Source organism: Strigops habroptila, chromosome 1, assembly GCF_004027225.2.
Source record: "Strigops habroptila isolate Jane chromosome 1, bStrHab1.2.pri, whole genome shotgun sequence".
Classification (NCBI taxonomy): Eukaryota; Metazoa; Chordata; class Aves; order Psittaciformes; family Psittacidae; genus Strigops; species Strigops habroptila.
In genome coordinates, this window is record NC_044277.2 from 120,585,257 (window position 1) to 120,606,914 (window position 21,658).

At 39.0% G+C, this 21,658-nt stretch overlaps 1 protein-coding gene across 3 annotated transcripts; it reads left to right on the forward strand.

Annotated features, from left to right (window-relative positions):
• The first annotated feature begins 1,462 nt into the window (after nucleotides 1-1,462).
• On the forward strand, nucleotides 1,463-20,465 carry STEAP2 (STEAP2 metalloreductase). Of its 3 annotated transcripts, none has more exons than XM_030503178.1 (6): nucleotides 1,463-1,520; nucleotides 1,930-2,070; nucleotides 5,218-5,742; nucleotides 7,347-7,874; nucleotides 9,511-9,675; nucleotides 16,798-20,465. In XM_030503178.1, exons 3-6 carry the CDS (start codon nucleotides 5,251-5,253, stop codon nucleotides 17,080-17,082), a joined length of 1,470 nt encoding a protein of 489 aa, XP_030359038.1. In that variant the 5' UTR covers nucleotides 1,463-1,520; nucleotides 1,930-2,070; nucleotides 5,218-5,250; the 3' UTR covers nucleotides 17,083-20,465. The 3 variants fall into 3 exon arrangements, with proteins under 3 accessions (XP_030359038.1, XP_030359052.1, XP_030359044.1); XM_030503192.1 differs by lacking the exon at nucleotides 16,798-20,465 and adding an exon at nucleotides 9,957-10,334; XM_030503184.1 differs by lacking the exons at nucleotides 1,463-1,520; nucleotides 1,930-2,070 and having other exon boundaries at nucleotides 2,797-5,742.
• Nucleotides 20,466-21,658: the final 1,193 nt, after the last annotated feature.

Below are 21,658 nucleotides of genomic sequence, written 5' to 3' on the forward strand. Positions count from 1 at the left end.
AGGAAATCAGGCAACAGGTTTTCTGTGCATCTGTTTACCAAATTTAAAAATACTGTAAAAATACATGTTTTCAATGTCAGGAAAATGACTTATTTAATAATTGGGGGGAAATGGCTTCTGAACCACAAAGGAAAAGTTTCTCAGCCCTTTTTTCAGATTCTACGGTATGCTTGTTCGTGATTATGTATTGAAACAAATGTTTGAATTAATTACATGGTTTATTCTGCCTAAGTCCTCAATTAAAGCACTACAGAAACAAGTCAGCATGCACACACAAAGGATCAAAACAGGTATGTTCAGTGTATCACCACAATCATAAGGCTCCTTTCAATAATCTGTGCATGTATTAGTTTTTGCTGCTACATGAGAGACATACATTATTATATGTGTTGGTCAGTTTTAAATGTGTAAAACACTAAGGGACGAGGGTTACAAATTGTTATATATACAGCACAGCTTAAGGAAAGATGGAATTTATTTGGTAAATCAGAAGCTACACTTTTTGAGGAAAACACTCCATTTGTCTTCAGCTGGAAATTTTCTTGGCCAAGCAATGTAGAATTCAGATCTTGCGGTTTAGCTTTGTGTTTATGGACTTGAACCCTGTATGTCCTCTCATTTTGTATAACAGTTGTTATAATGAGAATTTTGTATAACAAGTACACAGGATACACAGCAACCATGGGGAGCGACCTCTGTGCTGCCTACACCCGGGGAAGCCGGCCTGGGCTGCAGGCACATCCAGCACCCACCAGGAATTAATTTGTTGTATGCTGAGGGTGGTGAAACACTGGCACAGGTTGCCCAGAGAGGTGGCGGATTCGCCATCCCTGGAGACATTCAAGGCCAGGCTGGATGTGGTTCTGGGCAACCTGATCTAGTTCAAGATGTCTCTGCTCATTGCAGGGGGGTTGGACTAGATGACTTTTGAAGGTCACTTCCAACCCAAACTATTCTATGATTCCATGACTATGATTCCTCACCCCTGGCCCTGCAGCGGGTACTGGTTGAGGGCCAGCAGCACCCTTCTGCCAGGAGAGAACAAGGAAAAGCAGCCAGAGGAGAGCTCCCGCTGAAGACCCGTAGCAGCCGATGAGGGCAGGGGACCGGGAGGAGAGGTGCGTTTTGCACTCGGGGCCGTGAGCTCGCCTGGAGACCGACGAGGTCCCTGCGCTGTGTCAGCGGGACCCCGAGTCTGGGGGTGCTGGAGGTGCTGCGCAGGCTTGAGAGGGTTGTGGCCGGAGCACAGTGACCGGGTGCCGAGTTCGAGGGCACCGCGGGCCCGGTTGCGCCCCTCTCTTCCCCCATACGCCGCAGTCCCCGCGGCTCTCACCTTGCCGCCGCCTCAGCCCAGGCGGCAGTGCGCCCGCTGCCCGCCCGGCCGCGGCGGAGGAGCGGCCGCAGGGGGCGGGTCGCAGCGGTAGGAGTGGCACCGCCCTCCTGCCCGCCCGCCTGCTACTGCGGGCCGGAGTCTGAGGAGGAGAAGCGGTGGCGCCGGTCCTCCAGGCGGGCCGGTGGAGGTGAGCGGTGCTGGGCCCGGGGTGGGAGAGGCTCCATCCCCGTCGGGCGCCCCCTCGGGCCGGCCGTGCCCGCCGTCGCGCCGCGGTGTTTCCTCGCTGCCCATCGTTGTGGCGGCGGGCTCCCGCCGCGGCTGTCCCCGTCTCCAGGAAGGCTCTGGCGGGCCTGGCGGTGTCGGGCCCCCGACAGCTGGAGCGGGTCGCGCAGCGGGGCTGGGTGCTGCTGGCCACCGGCAGCCTTGAGGGGCGGCCGGGTGCGTGGCAGTGATGTGGAGCCGGGCTGCCCCTGCCTCGCGGCGGCCGGGCCTGGCCGCGCTGCCCCGGCTCTGCCCGGCGGTACGGAGGCGGCGGGGCGGCGAGCGGCCGCGCGGTGGGGTCGCCGCTCTTGCCACGGGCAATGTTGTCATTGCAGCTGGAGATGCCGGCCAGGACCTGGGCCCCGCCGAGCTCCTCAGGGGTAGACACCCGCACCGCGCTGCCGCCCGCCAGCCTGCCGGGGGGACACCGGCCTGCGCCCGGCGCCCGGCCAGCGCCTCGCCTCAGCCCGCGCCCCGTAAGTTGCCGCCCGAGCGGGTGCTCACAGGTTCAGTGACTGCCCGGGTTTGTGCGCGTTCGGGTTTCTCCAAGTAGTTGTTTTTCCAAGAGCAGGTTTTCACGTCTGTGTCATCTTCTGGCTGACATAGCTCTGTAGTGTTTTCTTAGCTTATCTAAGGGCAGATGTCAAATTTGTGTCACTACCTCTCTGGCCTGTGAAGCCAGGTATTTTGTAAAAGAATAAATAAGGGTTTGTTGCAGTCTGCACCTGAATAACCCGCCTTAGCTAGTTCTTATCATCTGCATCCCATCTAACGATTTACAAATTGCTTGCTCAGTAACGTGATGTAAAATCTATCCAGAGGCTGAAGTTAGGCTAACAAGTTTTTGCTTTCCTCAGTCTCCTTCCTCCCCTCTTTTAGAAGTACATGCTAGTCTGTCTCTCTTGTCCTCTCTGACTTCTCAAGATGTCACTTCAATCAGCATTTTAAGCATTTCATAAGTGTCTGCTGACTTGAAAATCTTTATCTTACCTTTAACTTTATCCTTTCCCACTTTGACTTCACCTTCTTTCTCCCTGTAAATGGAATTTCATTAAATGTAATTTATATTTAAATTAATTAAATTTAATTTCATTAAATATCTATTCACAATTAACTTTTCTGCTGAGGTTTGAAATAAATATTTAACACTTTGTTCTACTTTATGTCACCTATAATTTGTTCCTTTTCCTCTGAAATTATAAACCTTGCTTCCTGTCTTTTATTGCATTTATGGAACCTTTACTTGTTGCCCTTCATGTCATTCACCATTTATAACTCATTTCTGTACTGTTGCTGTTCTGATTGTATCCCTACATGATAGCACTGTCTCTTTATACTGTTCCTTAGCCATGCACATACACACCTTCTAATTTTTTCTATTTTTTGTGTGACTTTTTTAGATCATTAAAGCTCTTCCAATGCAGTTAAAACAATCTTATGCACTCTCTGTCCTCTAAATTGTTACTGTGCATTGAATATAGTCTCTTTCAGTAACTGCCAGCTCTTTGCTCCCTTCCATCTCTTAAATTACTTGCCGAAGTCATGTCTGCCTATTCCCTGAGGTTTTTTTATGAAGTCTGTTGGTTTTATTCTGTTCCTCACACTCTACTTTCCTTAGAATAGGCAGTGAGAAACTTTGTCCGGTCACCAGAGCAATTCCTCATTTCCAAATCCTTGATGTCCACTCTCCTAAGGATCCTTTGGACAAAAGCTGGAAGTAGACTGCAGTATGGTTAAATGGTACTGGTAGCCCATTTCCTCATGGTGGTTCTCTTTCTATCCCAAAGTTTTGCAGCGCCTTCACATCACATGGCATGAACTAAAGTGGGCCTCTGTAGTCAGGTGGTGAAAGCATGTGTGTTCTGTCATATCTAGTTTATGTGTATCTCTTATGTCATCAAAATACAGCTATTCTCATTATGTTCCTGGATGTGAACTCATCATGGTACAGGAAGTACTGGTAGTTTAGTCATGTGTTAGATACATTTCAGGTCATGTGGTAAGAAAGAAATCAATGTTTTTTCAGTGTATGCATGAAAATCTGTGTGGTCTGCCTTTGCCAGAAAGATTCACTGTTGGAGTCTTTTCTTGGAATACTGGTTTTGCGGTCACTGTTGCTATTGTTTTCCATATGCAGAATGTCTGTCCAGTTTCAGTGAGTTCTTCCCTTCTAGTCAAAGCTGAAATGAAAAGCATCCATTCTTCTAAGTAGCTTCCTCCGACTTCTGAAACATGAAGCTACTTTGAATTGTAGAAGGTTGTTCACCACACATACTGTATTCCTAGCTGATGGCTGCATAAAGTCCCCCATTTGTGCTTAGTTATCATCACATCATCTTTTGCTGGTGTGATGGTAACTAATCCATGGTCGCTCAGGAAAGGGTTCATTCAGCTCCTCTTTTCCATGTGGTCTGGAATAGCTCCCAAGAGAGCAACCTCATGGTTTCTCTTTTCTTCTCAGCCTGCCATTCCTCACTGCTTTCTTCATTTTCAGAACTCATTCCTGTTCTACAGTGCAGAACCACTTAGGTCTTAACTGTGGTTTCAGGTGAAGACTTCCCTCCTGGGGAATGTTTTGTTGGGTTTTTTATGTCTGCTTCTCTTTGTTACAGCTATACTGCAGTCCCGTAAACTCTTCTCTCCAAACCTATAGCAGTATTTCTTTTAACTTTCTGTGAGCCTTAGCATCTGTTCTTCAAAGCCTCCCTTACTGCACTGAATTTGAACCCTAAAACTCTCTCTTCCCTTTTATTATTGCATGAAATCTCTCTCTTCCTGCCGTTAGCTTTTCATGGAATGCTGTCCTATGTGTTTGTCTCCAGGATTTATCTTCTCTACTTAGTCAGAAAATTCTGTTATGCGTATTTTTGACCTCTAGCTTTGAATCCTTTACCCTTGCACCCACAGTTAATCCTTATACATCCATGGCCAGACCTAGCAGTCTGACCTAGCAGTGTCATTGATGATCTCGTGAATAGGTCTTGACAAATTTCAAGGCAATTGAAACTGGCAAATTGTCTTTGCCAATGGATGCTTGTGGGCAGCCCATCTCCCAGGCTGACAGGTGAGTATGTCAGATGGATATCTGTCATGGTGGTACCATGACATTTGCGGGTTTGAGACTTTTGCATCCCTTCTGTCCTGGTCAATATAGGATACCACAATAATACCCTGCATAAGCTTTTAATGGAGTTCAGCTTCCTTGAACTCAGTGTCCACAGGCTAGCTATCTCTACCTTCTAATATTTTTAATGATTATCCAGGACTCTTTACATGTATCTTATTATTCCATTAACCATTAGTTTCAGGAGCACAGGGTTATCTTGTGGTCCAGTATTCCGGGGCAGCGGAAGATAGGGAATAGAAGATGGAAAAAATATCATTTACTTCTGTAAGTGTATTATTGAAGTGCTTGAAGTATTTTATGTTTCTCCTTGTATTAGTGACACATTGTGAGACAAAATTGATTTGCATGTACTTTATTAAGGACAAAATATAACATGAAACTTAGAACCACAGATTTTGCTCACAGAGGTGTTTATGGTTTCTGATGTCTCATAAAATTGTATGATGCTAAATTTTTCCTTCTGTTACTTGTTTTGTTTTGTTTTGTTTTTTCCCAGAAGAAGTCATTGTAGGTGTGGTGTCTTGGAAATATGGAATCAATCTCTATGATGGGAAGTCCTAAAAACCTCAATGAAACTTTTCTACCAAATGTTGCCAATGGCATCAAGGATGCCAGTAAGATCACAATAGGCATCATTGGAAGCGGAGACTTTGCTAAGTCATTGACGATTAGACTTATCAGGTGCGGGTACCACATAGTTGTAGGAAGCAGAAACCCTAAACTTGCTGCTGAGTTCTTTCCCCATGTGGTTGATGTCACTCACCATGAAGATGCAGTAGCAAAAACAAACATCATTTTTGTAGCCATACACAGAGAACATTACGCCTCTTTGTGGGACCTCAAACATTTACTTGCTGGTAAAATTCTGATTGATGTCAGCAATAATACAAGAGTAGACCAATATCCGGACTCCAATGCAGAGTATTTGGCATCACTTTTCCCAGATTCCCTGATTGTCAAAGGATTCAATGTTGTTTCAGCTTGGTCACTGCAGTTAGGACCAAAGGATGCCAGCAGACAGGTAAATGTTATATTTGTATTAATGTAACTTCTTTATAAGATGAAAACAACAGGAACTGAATGAAAGCAGCCAGAACTCATGGGATTTATCCTGCCTGACTTAGCATACCTGAAAGGCTGAGCTTTTAGTTTAAATTTTATTGGCTACTAAAACTTTCAGAGTCTAGTTCATTCCACTGTAAGATATATAGAGTAAGTGGTCCAAATTGTTTCCTGGGATGCCTGTTTATCTTTAAAGATTGCAGAGGAATGTGGATACTAGCTTAGACTAGGCAGTTGACATTTAGATGACTATAGACAGAGGAGAGGAGTTGGGTCTTAATGTCTTCTGTAGGAAATGCATTAGTTTTTATCCTTATGCTTTGTACAACAATAGAGGCAGCCTTTCCCAGAATATTTTAGTTTTAGTATTAATTTACATGGGATGAGCTATTGAAAGAGATGCACAGAAAGGTGAGGTCCTGATCAAAGGGCTTAGGAGTCAGCTGTTCTAAAAATGCATGCATTCAACATAACAGCAAAGTGGATGAAAGAATTTATCTAGCTTTTAGAATGTCCCAAGATCATAAATATGGGGAAACAGAAGGAGGCACATATGTTTCTAAGTGATCATTCATTTGATCCAGGACTACTTGGGAACATCGTGTTCAAGTTCCTTACCAGTATGTTCCCCAAATCCATCCTGCGTATAGAAAAGGCAGCTTTATGTTCTTCATGCTTTGCTGAAGTGATAGAAAGGATTTAAGTCTATGCAAGTCTTTCACAGCTCTATGGACTCTGAGAAACGCATGAGAAATGACTGGTATAACATGACTGCTGGAGGCTAAACTGAGTTTTCTGGCACTTCAGGTAGATTTTTAAAAGGAATGCAATTGACATAGAATTAGCATAATTTTAAAAATATCCTCTTTCAGAATAGCACTGCACTATAAGTAATTAACTTCTGTCAAAAGAGATCATGTTTGCTCTAATGCAGATGGTCAGCAAACAGCGTTGGGCAAACTATAGCCCACCTTAAATTTTAAAGGAACTTTAAAGTACTTTGTAAAAGTGCATTTCTTTCACTATGTAATAAACTGGTCTTTACAAGGAGTTGGTATTTGGCTGCTAGTTTCTGTGTTTTCTGTGAAATTAAGCTAAAATTGTTCTACATGCAGAGAATACACAGTTCTCTGCTTTGCATTCTGTTTACGGTACAGCTGTTCTGGGGTCATCATTCAAGATTCCTGTGTTTTTGAGATACTCATGGTCTTCTGAAATGCCTTTAGCCACTGTTTCGAGTTTAATACAGTCCTGTAGACATCTGGGGGGAAGTGGAGGGTGGGGTTCAATTTGCAGATTACTAGGGCATCCCACAGTCAAGAAAAAGCCAATTTCATTTTGGTTACTTTGTTGCTAAATCAGTGTGCATATTTTCACTTTAGCTGGGTTTGTATGTAGTTTCATTCTCATCTTGGTGATATAAACTGGGATAACAGTGTACAGTTCAGCAGTAGTGCTGTTCTTTTGACCTGGAGGCCCTTAAGTTTTTTTTGTGGTTTGGGTGGTTTTTTTTCCCTTGAGTCTCTCTCTGACTACAGACGATTCACTTGACTTTCCCAACAGGTCTATATATGCAGTAACAATGTTCAGGCTCGCCATCAAGTTATTGAGCTTGCCCGCCAGCTCAGTTTTATTCCTATTGATTTGGGGGCATTGTCATCTTCAAGAGAGATTGAAAACTTACCTCTGCGACTGTTCACACTGTGGAAGGGGCCTGTAGTGATTGCCATTAGCCTGGCAACATTTTTCTTCGTCTATTCCTTCATCAGAGATGTAATCCATCCATATGTGAAAAATCAGCAGAGTGACTTTTACAAGATCCCCATTGAGATTGTGAACAAGACTCTACCAATTGTTGCTATCACTCTGCTTTCTCTAGTGTATTTACCAGGACTTATTGCAGCTGCTTATCAGCTTTACTATGGTACTAAGTACAGGCGATTTCCACCTTGGCTGGACAACTGGCTCCAGTGTCGAAAGCAGCTCGGACTGCTCAGTTTTTTCTTTGCAACAGTGCATGTGGCATACAGCCTCTGCTTACCTATGCGGAGATCGGAGCGATACTTGTTCCTCAATATGGCATACCAACAGGTAAGAGAATCTTTAGTTTAGTGAGCCAAAAATGCCTTGACTGTATGCATATGGCTCATGAATACAATACGTATGTTTTCTTAATCTGTTCCACTGTTTTAACAGGAGAATGTTATGGGTTATCTTATGCATAGCTAGTGCCAAATAAGAAGGGAGACTAAAAGAAATATCTGTGCGTTGTGGTCACCTCACGCGTCAAGTTGCAGTCAAGTTTGTGTGGTAACAGGAACCAAGGATGTGTTGTTCTTAAGCCCCTGATAGTAATATACAAAGGAGAATGTAGGATAGACAGGATAAGAGCAACAGCGGCAAACTTCTGAGAAATGTTCTTCTCTATATATACACAACATATAGCGGAAGCATGTATGTCATAAATGCATTTACAAGTGTGAAAAGTATAAGGGTAGATAATGTAATAATGCTTACAGATACATCTGTGTTTACAAAATAAAAATGCTGTTACATTGTAACATTTTTGGATCAGTGGTAAAAATATTTTATTCATTAAAAATTATGTGAACATCATCTATTACAGGCAATAGAGATTGACTGACAGTTCCCAGGAGCAATTGGTCTTGCATAACCCTGAAACAATCTCTGGTAAATCTGTCATCCTTTAGAAGAGGGTCTGATGCTCCTGTTTGTCACTGAGGTAGCTTATTGTTACTTCTAAAGTAGCAGAAAAGCAGTATTGCCAGAAAAGCAACATTGCCATTCAGCACATAAAATCTGCAGGAAATACAGTTGTGATGGAACAGAAAGAAAAGCAAACTAAGGAAATCGAATCAAATGGAACAAATTAGCAGGGATTGGGTCCGCAAATTCTGCAAGGGCTATCATGAAAAACTGAACTGAAGAGAAAGTCAGGAAGAGCAAAACTATTAAAAGGCAGCAAGAAACTGTAATTGTTCACATTTAGTATTAGTAAAGGACCCACTGATACTTTTACTAAGAAATTATCTTGGTTTTAATAATATTGTAAAATTCTCACTTGCTAATGTTCTTGGTCAGCCTCTTTAAAGCCATGCCATATCACAATAGTTCACCTGAAAGTGGAAAACTAGTTAAATATCCAAGCCTCTTAATTGTTAAGGACCTGAGTTATTTCTATTTTTCTTGTAAAGCTCTCCAATGAGAACCATCTTGGATGTATCTGATGTCAACAGTGAAATAGGCAAAGTAACTTGGACTTAGCATAGGGAGCTGAAGCAAAGCCAGGAAATGATGCTAAACTATTTCAAAATGCTACAGCCTAAAACCAAATTGCTGGTTTGCCCAATTTATGTTACAGAATTTAAGTTTCCAGGGTCTGAAGAACACAGCTACTTTTCTACAGTATATAAGAATACACAGATCTATCTGTTTTATAACATAATTTTTATAAATAGCAGATAATGTTAAATTTTCTTTTAACAACTCATTTAAGTTTCCGTGTTTAACATATTCTTAATCTAACAAGAGCCAATACTAGTGGCAAGGAAATAGTTGTTTTTCTCCAAGACATGAGGAAACCTCTAAAATATTTGACCACATTTTATAGTTGTCATATGACTGTAGACTTCTACTCAGCAAAATAACTTCTGTGATATTTTTATATTCTGTAGAATAAAGTGCTTCCTTTCTGTGCTTTCATCAGGTTCATGCAAATGTTGAAAATTCTTGGAATGAGGAAGAAGTGTGGCGAATTGAAATGTATATCTCCTTTGGAATAATGAGTCTTGGATTGCTTTCTTTGCTGGCAGTAACTTCCATCCCTTCAGTAAACAGTGCCTTAAACTGGAGGGAGTTCAGTTTCATTCAGGTAGGTTACTTTTTAAATAAGGGGGGGTTTGTTGTTAACAAGAATTCCTTGATGATGATGATGAACAAAAGCACTTTGCAACATGGTGAGAGCTTATTTTTCTCCTCTTTCCAGTAAGTTAATAAAAACAACGTATCCTTATGCAGCAGATACATTACCATGAAAGTAATTAAGCATTTCATGAGTATTAGAATAGGAATTTGCATTTCGCACTTCTTGGTCTTAAATAACCACTTAGCTAAGACCAAATGAACACTAATCTATTCATTTTCCCTTGTTAGAATTTCTTGATGAATTCAAATTGGGTAAATTTGGCCGAACTCTCTGAAGACAATGATCCTGATGAGATGCTACTATATGTAGGTGCACACAACTGTTAAAATTGAAGACTTAATTTGTCCTGCAGGATGTTTATTGCACAGGCCTCTGACAGCCATGGTGTCATTCATTCAATTTTGCTTCCCCTCCACTGTGTGAAATTAATACAGCTCTCAACTGTGTTATTCCTATTAGCTGAAAATACCCACTAGCTTTGTTTATTAAAACAGAGGCTTTTCCAGGGCCTGGCATGTCTTCTGCTGCCCTCCTTCCTTAGATAAATATCTACAGCAGACAGACCTAATCAGCACAAAATACTAAGAAATACAGGCTTTAATAAACAGCCTAATGTTTGCTTCCAAACAAAATTGCCATTAGTTTTAGGTAGCAGTCAATGATAAGAAATTTTATTAGGATTCAAACTTGTGATAAATAATTTTATTAGGATTCAGTCTTGCAATAGATTTCACAAATGTGTACACACAGTTTCGGGTTTTGTTATTTTGTTCTCTGACTTTGGAAAGAGTACTCTAGTCTTAACTCTCTTTTTTCTGATTAACTTTTTTTCAGCACATCCACTGTAATAATATTACCTAATTCTTAGACCTGTCACTGTACAAATTCCAACTTTCAGAATACAGGCACTGACTTTACTGTTCAGGGCTTGAGTTGTCCTTCGTAATTTACATTTTAAAGGGAGTGATGAGGAACACTTCTTTGGCTGTAGTTGTCAGAAGTCTTCCATCTGTAATGTCTTCCCTTCCCCTAGGGTTTCTGGTGGTGGAACACTCTCGGTAGGTGTACAAAAAATTGGCCGAAAAATTTTTCAAATTGGAGTTCCCCTGACAGAACTGTTTATTCATGCCCATATTTTTGAGCCTTCAGAGGGAGCCAATACCCATTTTTTATTGTTACAACATCCCTGCCATCCAGAGTTCTCTGTGCAGGGGAACAATAGTACTGCTTTTGGATGATGTAAATCAGTGCAAAAGGAAAAAACATGTATTCACTTGTGACTGAGGTGATGCCTTTAAACAGTAATGACTTCCAGCCACAAACCCAGCAGTTGTGTCTTATTTTTCCTTACTCAGATTTTCAAATTTCCAGCTTGCGTGTCTGAGTCAAAACCCACACAATAATTGCATCATGATGTGTCTACAGGGGCATTTTTTATTGTGTCATATTTACTGCAGTTATGTCCACTGTAAATAAAGTCAAAATAGTTCCAAATTTAAATAATTATGAACTTCAATGAATCGTCTGTTTCAGGAATTTGATTTGGAACAAGTTGTTTGCTCTAGAGGTTACAGTTGATACTGCATTACATGCTGAAAAGAACTGATGTTGGTAATTAATTATGATCATTTGCAATTTTTTCTTACAAAAAATACTGAACTACTGACAGTTAATAACCAGAAAATGTATTTTACTTTGTAATTAATTACTTCTCAAGACGTAAGTAAGTTGCTCTTTGTTTAGTTACTTTTCCTTCAAAAAAGTCCTCTTGCTTTATTCAATCAGAAAACAGACTTTCAGTGATCCCTCACTAAAGTAAAAGGAGGGTCCATTTCTGTACAAGCTTCATTGCACCCAGTATGCAAGGAGAACAGATAAAACATCATAATACTTAGTGCCTTTTATATTTTTCTTCTGCTGAAGTGCAATATGATGAAGTGAATTTGAACCTAATTTCCTCCATCTCAGACAGTGGAACTATTAGCCCATCATCTCAGTGCTGCTTTTTTTCAGCTGGGAAAAGCAGTATATCTCTAGCTTTAGTCCTGAATCTCAGATGATTTCCTACAATAATTGCTGAACTTGTTTTGCATCTGACAGATGAAGAATCAGACAGTCAACACACTTAGACAGTTTCTCACCTCAGCACTTCCCACTGAGGACAACATACTATTGCTTGCTCATCTTGGTAAACACAGTTTCATCAAAATAAGGATCTGGCCTCTTCTAAAGAGTTTTACTGCTACAACATACTCAGTCTTGAGTCCTACTAAGAAAATCTAAGTTTAGGATTAACAAATTATTAACTTATACAGTACAGACTATTTTCTAGCCTTGTTCCAGTAGTACAAGTCCTGAGAAGCATCTCCCCTACCTACAGTGGTTCCAAGAGATCTTCAAACAGTCTGCCTGATACCATAGGCATACCAGTTGTGAATGTTTTTGCCCAGAAATCACTGGTGTCTTTGATATCCCCAATTGTTTTGGAGATGCCTCCATCTTACCCAGCCTAGTTTCACAACACAGGTGTCAGCCCTGAAAAATACCTTAATTATGGGAAAAGGACTTTGAGAGGAGAAGCAGTGCAGGCTCCACTCATTCCCTCAGAATATATGAATGGAGATGTGAGAAAGTTGAATAGTGACGCAAAAGAAAGTTATTGCGTCAGGCCTACCAGGAGCTAAGAGACTAGCAGAAAACTTGGAGTTGCTGGAGTACAGAGCTGACCACTGCACAAAACAAATATCCAGTTACTTCATCATGATTTAGACAGAAACGCTCATGACATCCAAATGAAGAAGCCACAGAATGAGACAGTGATAAAGAGTTTGCTCAGTAGCTGATCCTACCTGATGGAAATTTCACATGGAACTTTGCAGGCATCTTAACATGACCTGCAGTTGGAGCTTACTGAACAAAGAAGTGGGGAAGAAGCTGGGGATGATAAAGTAATGCATCAATTTTCTTAACCACCACTGCAGTGCTCTTCTTTTTCTCTTCTAAACATACCTGGATAAGGACCAAAGGAAGACATGGGCAAGAAATAAAAAAGAATTCGTATTTTGTCAGAGCAAGCAGAATAACCAGCCTAAACTAAAACACTGAAAACAGAAAAAGTCATTTATTGAAAGCAGTCCTTGAACGTTCAGATGAAATACATGGAAATGGAGAACATTGTCTGCAAGCAGTGCTGCACCAGGTCCTTCAGTCTTCTAAAGGAAGTTAAAGTGTAAATATGTAATGTAAGCATAACTAACTACTGCTTTTGTTTTCCGGCCTAACAGTTCAAGTCCAAAATACATCACTCAAAGTGGTGATGGACAGAGCAGACTGGCTTTGAAAGCTAAGCTTTAGGTTTCTTAGCAAAAATCAGTGCGAATCTGCCATTTGCGTAGTAGGAAGCTGATCTTTTTGTAGATATTCCTTTTGTCTGCTAGCACAATCCCACAGTTCTTTGGAGACTAAAACTTTTCTTTATTAATTAAAAGTATTATTAAAACTTTTCTTGTGCACAGACACTGAGGAAGGGCTGTCCTGCCTTGGTTCTCCCACAACAATAGGATACTTTTCCCCAAGAGTAAAGAAGGATGAGGCCTGAGTATTTATCAATTTTATGGGTAAAATTCCAGTCAAAGTTGCTACAGCCTGTTTATAATTTTAGCAATATCCTGTTACTGGGGGAATCTGAAGTAAACCTTGCATAAATGTAGGGTTTGGAAAATACTTTTTGTATATATAAATTGCTTGGAACTACTTGACTATTGTGAAGGTAGAAATTCCTGAACCAGATTTGTCCTACAGCAGATTGTGTCGCTATATGTGTATGTCGCTATGTGTGTACATCTTCCTGGTAACGTTGTAGGATTTTCCTCCTGCATCTTTTCCTCTATGTTTTTCTCTAACTTCCCCCCCTCCCAACAATGTCAGTTTGTCCAGTTTATCAGTGGCTTTGGTTGGGAATCCCCCACATTGGCTAAAAACCTGACTTTGATCAGGAAGGAGAAGGCAAAAAAAAGAGTAGGGAAGACTTAGAGAAAAGCTAAAAGATAGGGAAGTCCACAGGAAATGTGCTAATCTAATTAGCTTCCAGGAAACACAGTATTATGGAAAATAGAGAAGCAAAGCAACCAAAGATGCTCTTCCCCTTTTCCCAGCAGCCCTCCTAGAGCCTAGACAGAGGGTTCCCATGACTTAAAACTATTGCTACTCACACACCGATGTAAATTTACCACTGAAGGAAAAGTATCCCTTCTTGCTGTTTTCAGAAGTTCTCTGCTCTCAACTAAGTTAGCATCCTGTGCCTCTCCTGGCCACCCTGTGGTAACATCAGTATGAGTGACCTTCCAGCACTTGTAGACATATTCATCCCTTTCGTCTGTGTCTTAAGAAGCCAGGAAAGGAGGACAGAAATGCAATATGTGTACTCCATCTGAAGCACAACTACTATTCAGGAAATCTGTTGTCTTTAATCCCTGTATTCCTTCCTCCACATTGTCCAATCATAATCTTGTGCAGAAGAAAATAACATTGCACGCCTGAATGACAGCAGCTTCCTCACCTTCCTAGTATTAAACAGATTGCTTTCTAGCAATTAATAACTCCCACAGGAGAATCATAACTTACTTCTCAATAATTGAAATATTTGTCAATTTAGCATCCGTAGGGGTGGTCAACTTTGGAATATGGCTTTCTGACACTACTGCTGGCCAAGATCCACTGCTACCAACTGATGTTATTTTTATTGTTCAGCTGCCCAACAGTGCCTTTTCCAGTACTAGCTGATGTCTTTTCATCCAAGGCTGCTTCAGCCACTTCTGAGTTTCCTCATTTTCCTAGTGTACAGCCATTGCTATAGTGTTTGAACATTTGCAGATACAGAAAAATCAAGTCTGCAGTGGCATTTTACCTAAGCAGCAAACACAGCCAGACTTGCTTGGGCTTCTGGAAAACTCATTGTCAGCAGCTGCAAGCTGGGATAAATGCTCTTAATGGAACTTTCTAGTGCGGACCTGCCCCAACTAAACAAACGAAATACTTCAGAATGCTAAGTTGTGTGGAGGACATCCTCTTTCTAGCTAAGTGGTGCTATTACTGTCAAAAGTACAGCACAGAAATACATCAGTTAAGGGCCTGGTAGAAGAAAATACCATCAGTAGCTGACAAAAGCTCCAACAGGAATGTCTTTGTTGTCAGATTTTTAGGTGAGTGGTTGAAATGGTCTAGTATATACTAGCACATGACCTATCAACACTTCAAAGAAGCATATGGCAACTTTCCACAAGGAAAAAAATGAACTTAATAGGGGTGCATCATATGTTTTTCTTTTCTTCGTGCTGTTAGTTCAAAATGTACTGATGTAACTCTTAGCTTCCATTTTGACCATTACATATAAAGGCTATATAGATGTCTTAAAACTGTAGTTTGCATATGGAAATCAAATAAGCTTTTTTTTTTTTTTCCAATTGTTATTATGTTGGGAAGAGCCTGTATAACATTTCCCTCCTGTTTCTTTTTCAAGAATTATTATAGTTCTCACCAGTAAGCCTGACAAAGAAGTGAGGGATATGATTCAGTTGTGCCCTCTTCCCTGCTGGCAGTGATAAAACAGCAATGAATTCAGGACAGTAATACCAGCAAAAATCTGCAATAACATATTCAAGCGTCAGGTTTTATAGTATTGTTTGCTGTCCAAATTTCTTAGCATAAGTTCCATTTAGATACTGCATATGCCATTTTCATATCCACAAGCGGTTGTCTCGTTGTGTTTCTTACGGAACATTTGGGGAGCAAATCGTTCTTTTTAAAAAAGGGGTGCAGCATACCTAGAACGTACCGACATGGCTTTGAAACCATTGGCAAAAAAGTGCGTAAGTATTGCCAAGTTAAAAAACATGGTACCAACCTCTAAAAATCAACAAAAATATTTTCCTTTTCATACCATTATATCCGTGAATCCTTGCAAGTAGTATTAGCTCAGGCATTCTTCTCTCCCTACGAACTGGTTCATCTTGAAGTAGAAAGAATTAAGTCTTTCACTAACTATAATATACCCTTAGGATGCATTTTAATTTGCTTCTCTGTGTGCTGGAATGAAACCAAACCTTGATAGCCAGTTACCTTTCTTACTATTCATTGTGTTTCAGTAATTTTCTATGAATGTTTTCCGACCAAGTTAATCGTTACATCAGTTTTGGCCAAAAAGAGGTTTTCTTCATTTGATCACCATCAGAATTCAAAGCATAGTAGTCTTTTTTTTTTACCATGGTTTGGAAAAGTCAAGGTTGATACATTTAAGTCTGCAGAGCAGTGCGGCTACAGGGTTCTTACAAGGGCAGATTCACAGAAATGGCGAATGACCCCTATAAACACTGCCTTCTGTGGCATGCTCTGGATTATATGATAAGAGGTCCTCTGCAGGGTGCTGTGGGAACCTTCTACTTCACGTTCCATCAGGCACTACCTGTTTATGATAAACTGCATCATTTCGTTGTGCCGTATGCCTGTCAGGCAGCCCAGATATTCCCATTAATCATCAGGCAACAGCTGATGGCAAGAGGTGAGGATAGTTTATGCTAGCTTCAGGCAAATGGATCTAGGCCATTGTGAGGAAGAAGCAAACAGCACCTCTCAGTGATAAAAATCTGGAATGTTAGGCTCAGATTTCTTCCAGGAGAATTGCATTATTCCATAATCACAAATCTTGGAAGTGATCTACCCTCATAGTTAAGAAACAGGGAACTTTAGTTCCAGTAACTTCACTGGGATTGTTCCTTATTCACATACATATCCTGAGGTTGACTTCCGTTACTTAGAATTTGGGCAAACATCTTCATTTCAACTTTGACTAAGGCCTACAGATGCTAGCAGAGATATGTTGTAAATCAGTGTTCAGTTCAACCCATAGTTTTCAGAACATGTGAACTTTAAACCACATACTGCCCATTTAAAATAGTGTATAGGTAAGAGATTTTAACACAATGTCTAATAGAAGTGTTAAAACAATGGGTTAGAGCTCTCAGGACCAAGTACTAATATCTCTTCTTTTTCTCCTGTTTTCTTTTATCAAAGTCTACACTTGGATACGTCGCTCTGCTCATAAGTACTTTCCACGTACTGATTTATGGATGGAAAAGAGCTTTTGAAGAAGAATATTACAGATTTTATACACCACCAAATTTTGTTCTTGCCCTTGTTCTGCCTTCCATTGTAATTCTAGGTAAGATCATTTTACTTTTGCCTTGTGTAAGTAGAAAACTGAGGAGAATTCGAAGAGGATGGGAGAAAAGCCATGTTATAGAAGAAGCAAGTGGATCTGCTCCACATCTCTCCCCAGAAAGGATAACTGTGATGTGATGATAAATCAGTATCTGTTAGCACTGTTGAAGATGTTTGGGTTTGGAGGTTTTTTGTCATAAACTTGTACTTGTAGGAGTTGAGTTAAAGTATGAGTAAAGTCACTGTGGACTTGCTTGGTGTACCGTACAAGCTCTCAACCAAACTATGAGATATCTATAACTACAAGACTACTACTTCAGATAGCTATAAAAGTATTTTTGTTTCAAGTTACAGAGGACAGATTATTATGAAATCAGAATTTTTAATGTTCCTTTGCACAGTTCTATCACAACAGTATTTTATTACGACCATGCTTTCCAGATATTTGACTTAGAGTATATGTGTCAGAGTGCTGTTTATTAACACCACATTTTCCGGGCAGTATTTATTTTATTAAAACCACACTGCTGGGTTAGTGAGTTCAGGATATAGACTAATAGAGTTAATAATTTAGGAAATAATCAGGTTTTGAAACAAGTTAAATTAATTTGTAATGATGTATTGCACATGTACTGTATTATCTATTTGTGTGTAGTTTTACGCCATTCCACGATTTGAATATGCAAAACCAGTTTCAATGATGGTGTAATTGTACATCTTATAAGCAAATAGTATTGTACTAACAGGGTTGGTTTTTCCAAAGTATTACATAGGATTTTAGACCTTTGGCATCTATTTATTTCTATACATCATATAATGAAAATTCAAAATAGTGCTATATATGAATAGAAAGACTTGCTGATATGTGTGCAACCAATTAATTTTTTTATTTTAGAATTATTTCAAAAATCTGGAAATATTTTAAAATGTTAAAAAAAAGCTGAGAAATCTGCAACAGTAAAAATCCATTTTCACTGTGAAACTTCCAATACGTTGGTACAACAGGGAAGCATCACAATATTCATGTTCTATATGTTTTTACACTGCAGTTTCAGTTATTATATATGAATTTCCCAGAGTCTGTCTTAAATTCTTAATATCTTTTTGTGCAAATCCAATCTTCTATTTTTATATAAAAGCCTTACTTTTACAAGTGTCTCTGGGATATGCCTGAATTTTTGAGAAACAAATTATTATTCTTATATTTAAAACTGAATTTATCTCTAAAACTCATCATTTGCATTTCCTGTGAGATTCAAAAGAACATTCGCAATTACTTATTACTACTGCTTTGTCAGGTTCTACTCTCCTCTAACAAAATAGCCAAACTCAACTAATACTTTCAGGCTGCTTCTGCTCAATTAGCAAAACCTCTATTTCAGTGAATCAGAATGTGGATTTGGTCCTAATTTTTTTTACTTGTATGAAATTATATTTTTCTTATCTATATTTGCACTGTCTAGGATCTCTGACTTTCTTAGCTGAACCTTCACTTATTATTTATTACTTTGCAAGAATTTGTCATCAATATGATACATCAGAAATATACAGTACTTAAGCTTGAATTTATCCTTAAAAATCACTAGTCCTGTAAATCTCACTGTCTCTGTAATGAAACCAACAGCTCCCCAGAACAGGAATAATCTAAAATCAGCTTTGCCTCTAGTTACACCAACCTAAATCTAAAGAGATCATGCTGTTCTGAATTCAAAAAATCTACAAGAATTTTATTTTCATTGTAGTATTCGTATTCCCCAAACTTACACGTTGAGTCTGTGTGTATTCTGGGATTGCTGCAAATCAAGAGACAAGTGACAGTTACAACTTCTAACTTATTTTGCCCGTATGTAAATACACTCCAATACAGAAAGCTGTAAATTTCCTGAAAGGCTTGCAGAATTATATGTAACTGAATTTCCTGGCCTGTTTCCTATTCCATTATTGCAAAGGGAAACCACATATAGCTTAAGCATTTGTGCTTCAATTTTTAAATAAGATTAATTTAAAAAATCTCAGAATACACAAAGTCATGGAGAATTGTAGTGGGATAAATACTATGCTACATTCTACCCCAGTCCTGTGCCCAAAACCTGATTAAAATCACTAGAATGGGGTGGTATAACTAAGAGCAGAATTTCATACTACTGAATAAATTTAGGGCACAAACCATTGCTGTTGACAATCTGATGACATTTCAAAATTAAACATGCTGTTTTGTAGTAACTCTACACTTCTGTAGAATAGGCAATGAACATTCTGTTCCCTACAATTACCTAATTCATTTGATGCAGTAGTGATAATGTTGCAGAACTAAGATATGGTAGTAATTAAAAATTCCTGTCAAAGTTGTTATATATTGTACTGTAATGCAACCACTGACAGTATATACAAAAATGTATTGGCCCTCTAGTCTATGCAAAAAGTTACTTCATCATTAAATTTCTTCATGAGTGTTTAAACTGTTAAATTTTGAACTGCCAAAGGTGTCTGAAAAGAATAATTATGTGTTGCTCCTTTTTTCAAACTGTGTGTGTAGAAAATTAAAAATATGTTTTGATTTTATAAGTTACTTGAAAGGTTGAAATATTGAAGTATTAATAAATAGATGATATTTTTAGATCAAATATATAAAGACATTTCATGAAATATTTGTGCTATGGTAAGACATAGTTTCCTGCTAGGCCATCTATTTATTTCTAACTGGAATAACAAGTTGATTGTGATTTAATATTTTGTAGCCTATAAGGACCAATTCACTCTAACAAGACACTGTTAAGTCTGAAAGTAAAATGACACTCATGCATTTACTATACATCATGTATCATATCATGCATATGTTTAGTCACATAAGGAATCTTTATTAATTTCTATAGAAGACCTCACATTAAGACTTCTCATTGGAAAAAGACCTGAGGCTTAAAGTTTAGTTTTGATTGCCTAAATATAAACAACTAAATTTATCTACATGTCTTAGTTACTTAGGAGAATAAATACATATTTTGAGGAATAGCCTGCTATTTTTGTGTAGCTTTGTATAAGTTACTTACTGCCTAATGAAAAATGAATAATGAAATAAACTTATTTTCATTACAGTTCAGTAAAAAAAAGTGTTTAGTATGTAATACAGAACTATACATCATCTTAGAAAATTGAGATCTTTATATATTTAGCAATAGGTTATTTTTCCTATGGATATTAAGGTATTCTTTCTTAACATTGTCTAAAATACAGTTCTGTTACAGGTTCCATACATGTGTTTAATTTTATCTTGCAATTCTATTAACTGTGGCAACTATATACAAGTTAATTAAGTACCCATGTTCTTGAATTATTTAGACATTAATTATTTTGTAATTGTTTTGCAAGTTCTTTGCCCATCTATTTTGTGGTAATGGTTACTGTGAATTGCTGCCACATTTAGCTTTTTGTTCCAACATCGTGCATTATATGATGTACCAACATGAGAAAGTACATTTGTATTTTTATTTGGCATTACTTACCTATAAAATAGTGTGTCTGTATGTTTGTGTCTATATGTTATTGGCTATACATGCTGCCCAACTAGCACTAAGGGAAATTGTTAGTTAATATTAGCCACTGAGTTCCCAAGTGGCTATAAATTCCACAGGTATGAATATAGCTAGGAAACAGCTTTCCTCTGTGACGATTTCCTCTGAAAGTTAAATGTGTCAGGTGCATAACGATTAGATAGATCAAGTTTTTCAGTACAATATTTTCATATATGCAGTGGTAGTGGGTGCATACGCATAGTTCCTTGCAGACAGTGCATCTCCTAATACACGAGTTTTTGATTTCTTGGTTGTTCATCCTGTAGTATTTTCTATCAATGTAATGATTAATGTTGCAGTACTGATATTGTATCATTATATGATACTGCTTGAATTAATTAAATTACAGCCTTTGAAATAAGTGGCACATTGAACCAACTTGAACAATGATCTCTATCATTATATATTGTTTATGATCCCTTGCTGGCAGTGTCTTGCAGTGAGCATAGTACGTCTCCCATATGCAATATTCTCTTTGTAGTTGTGTTTGTCAATTTGTTTGTGCTGTCTCTGAACAGGGCTATTATAAATTATTAGTGATGCTCTTATCTATTTTTCCATAGAATGTGTTTTACGCAAAAATCAACAAAAAGTCAATGTCAGGTATTTGGCTTTTTCTTCTGTGCTTATGCATAATAAATTTTAGCTTGCTTTTCTTTATAATACATGTGTGCTGTGATCACCATTTTCTCTGAGAGGTAGAACTTGAATGTGAGTTCATTAAAAAAAATCTAAACGGCACTTTGTTTCTTTCATGATGGCTGGATGACAGATATTTCCAACAGACACCCTGCAAAGCTACATCCCATATCCTACTGCAAGGTATTTTCCATGTTTTTAGAACAGAGGGTGAACACTACAGTACTATCAGAATATATTCAGTCTACTCATTCAACAAACAAAAAGTCTGGCAAAAGTGAGACTACTAGGCACAAGTAAGTTTGTCAGGTGGAGACACTTTTCCTGTTTGGTTGCATGTGTGGGAAAGCACTACTGTTTAAATGAGAAAAACAGTTGAACCGCTTGGCAATCCTTCATTTGGAAACATATCACTTTTTTTCCAGAGAGGCTTATGCCAACATAAGAAGGAGGAAATCAGTACATGAGAGGTAAAATCCTGCTTAGCTAGAGGTCAGCAGAATAAA

Bases quoted from the DNA above. Each gene is read 5' to 3' on its own strand.
- STEAP2 (XM_030503178.1), top strand. From the start codon at position 5,251: ATGGAATCAATCTCTATGATGGGAAGTCCTAAAAACCTCAATGAAACT. The intron at 5,743-7,346 runs GTAAATGTTATA...CTTTCCCAACAG, and splicing joins CAAAGGATGCCAGCAGACAG to GTCTATATATGCAGTAACAA. The intron at 9,676-16,797 runs GTAGGTTACTTT...CTTTTATCAAAG, and splicing joins GGGAGTTCAGTTTCATTCAG to TCTACACTTGGATACGTCGC.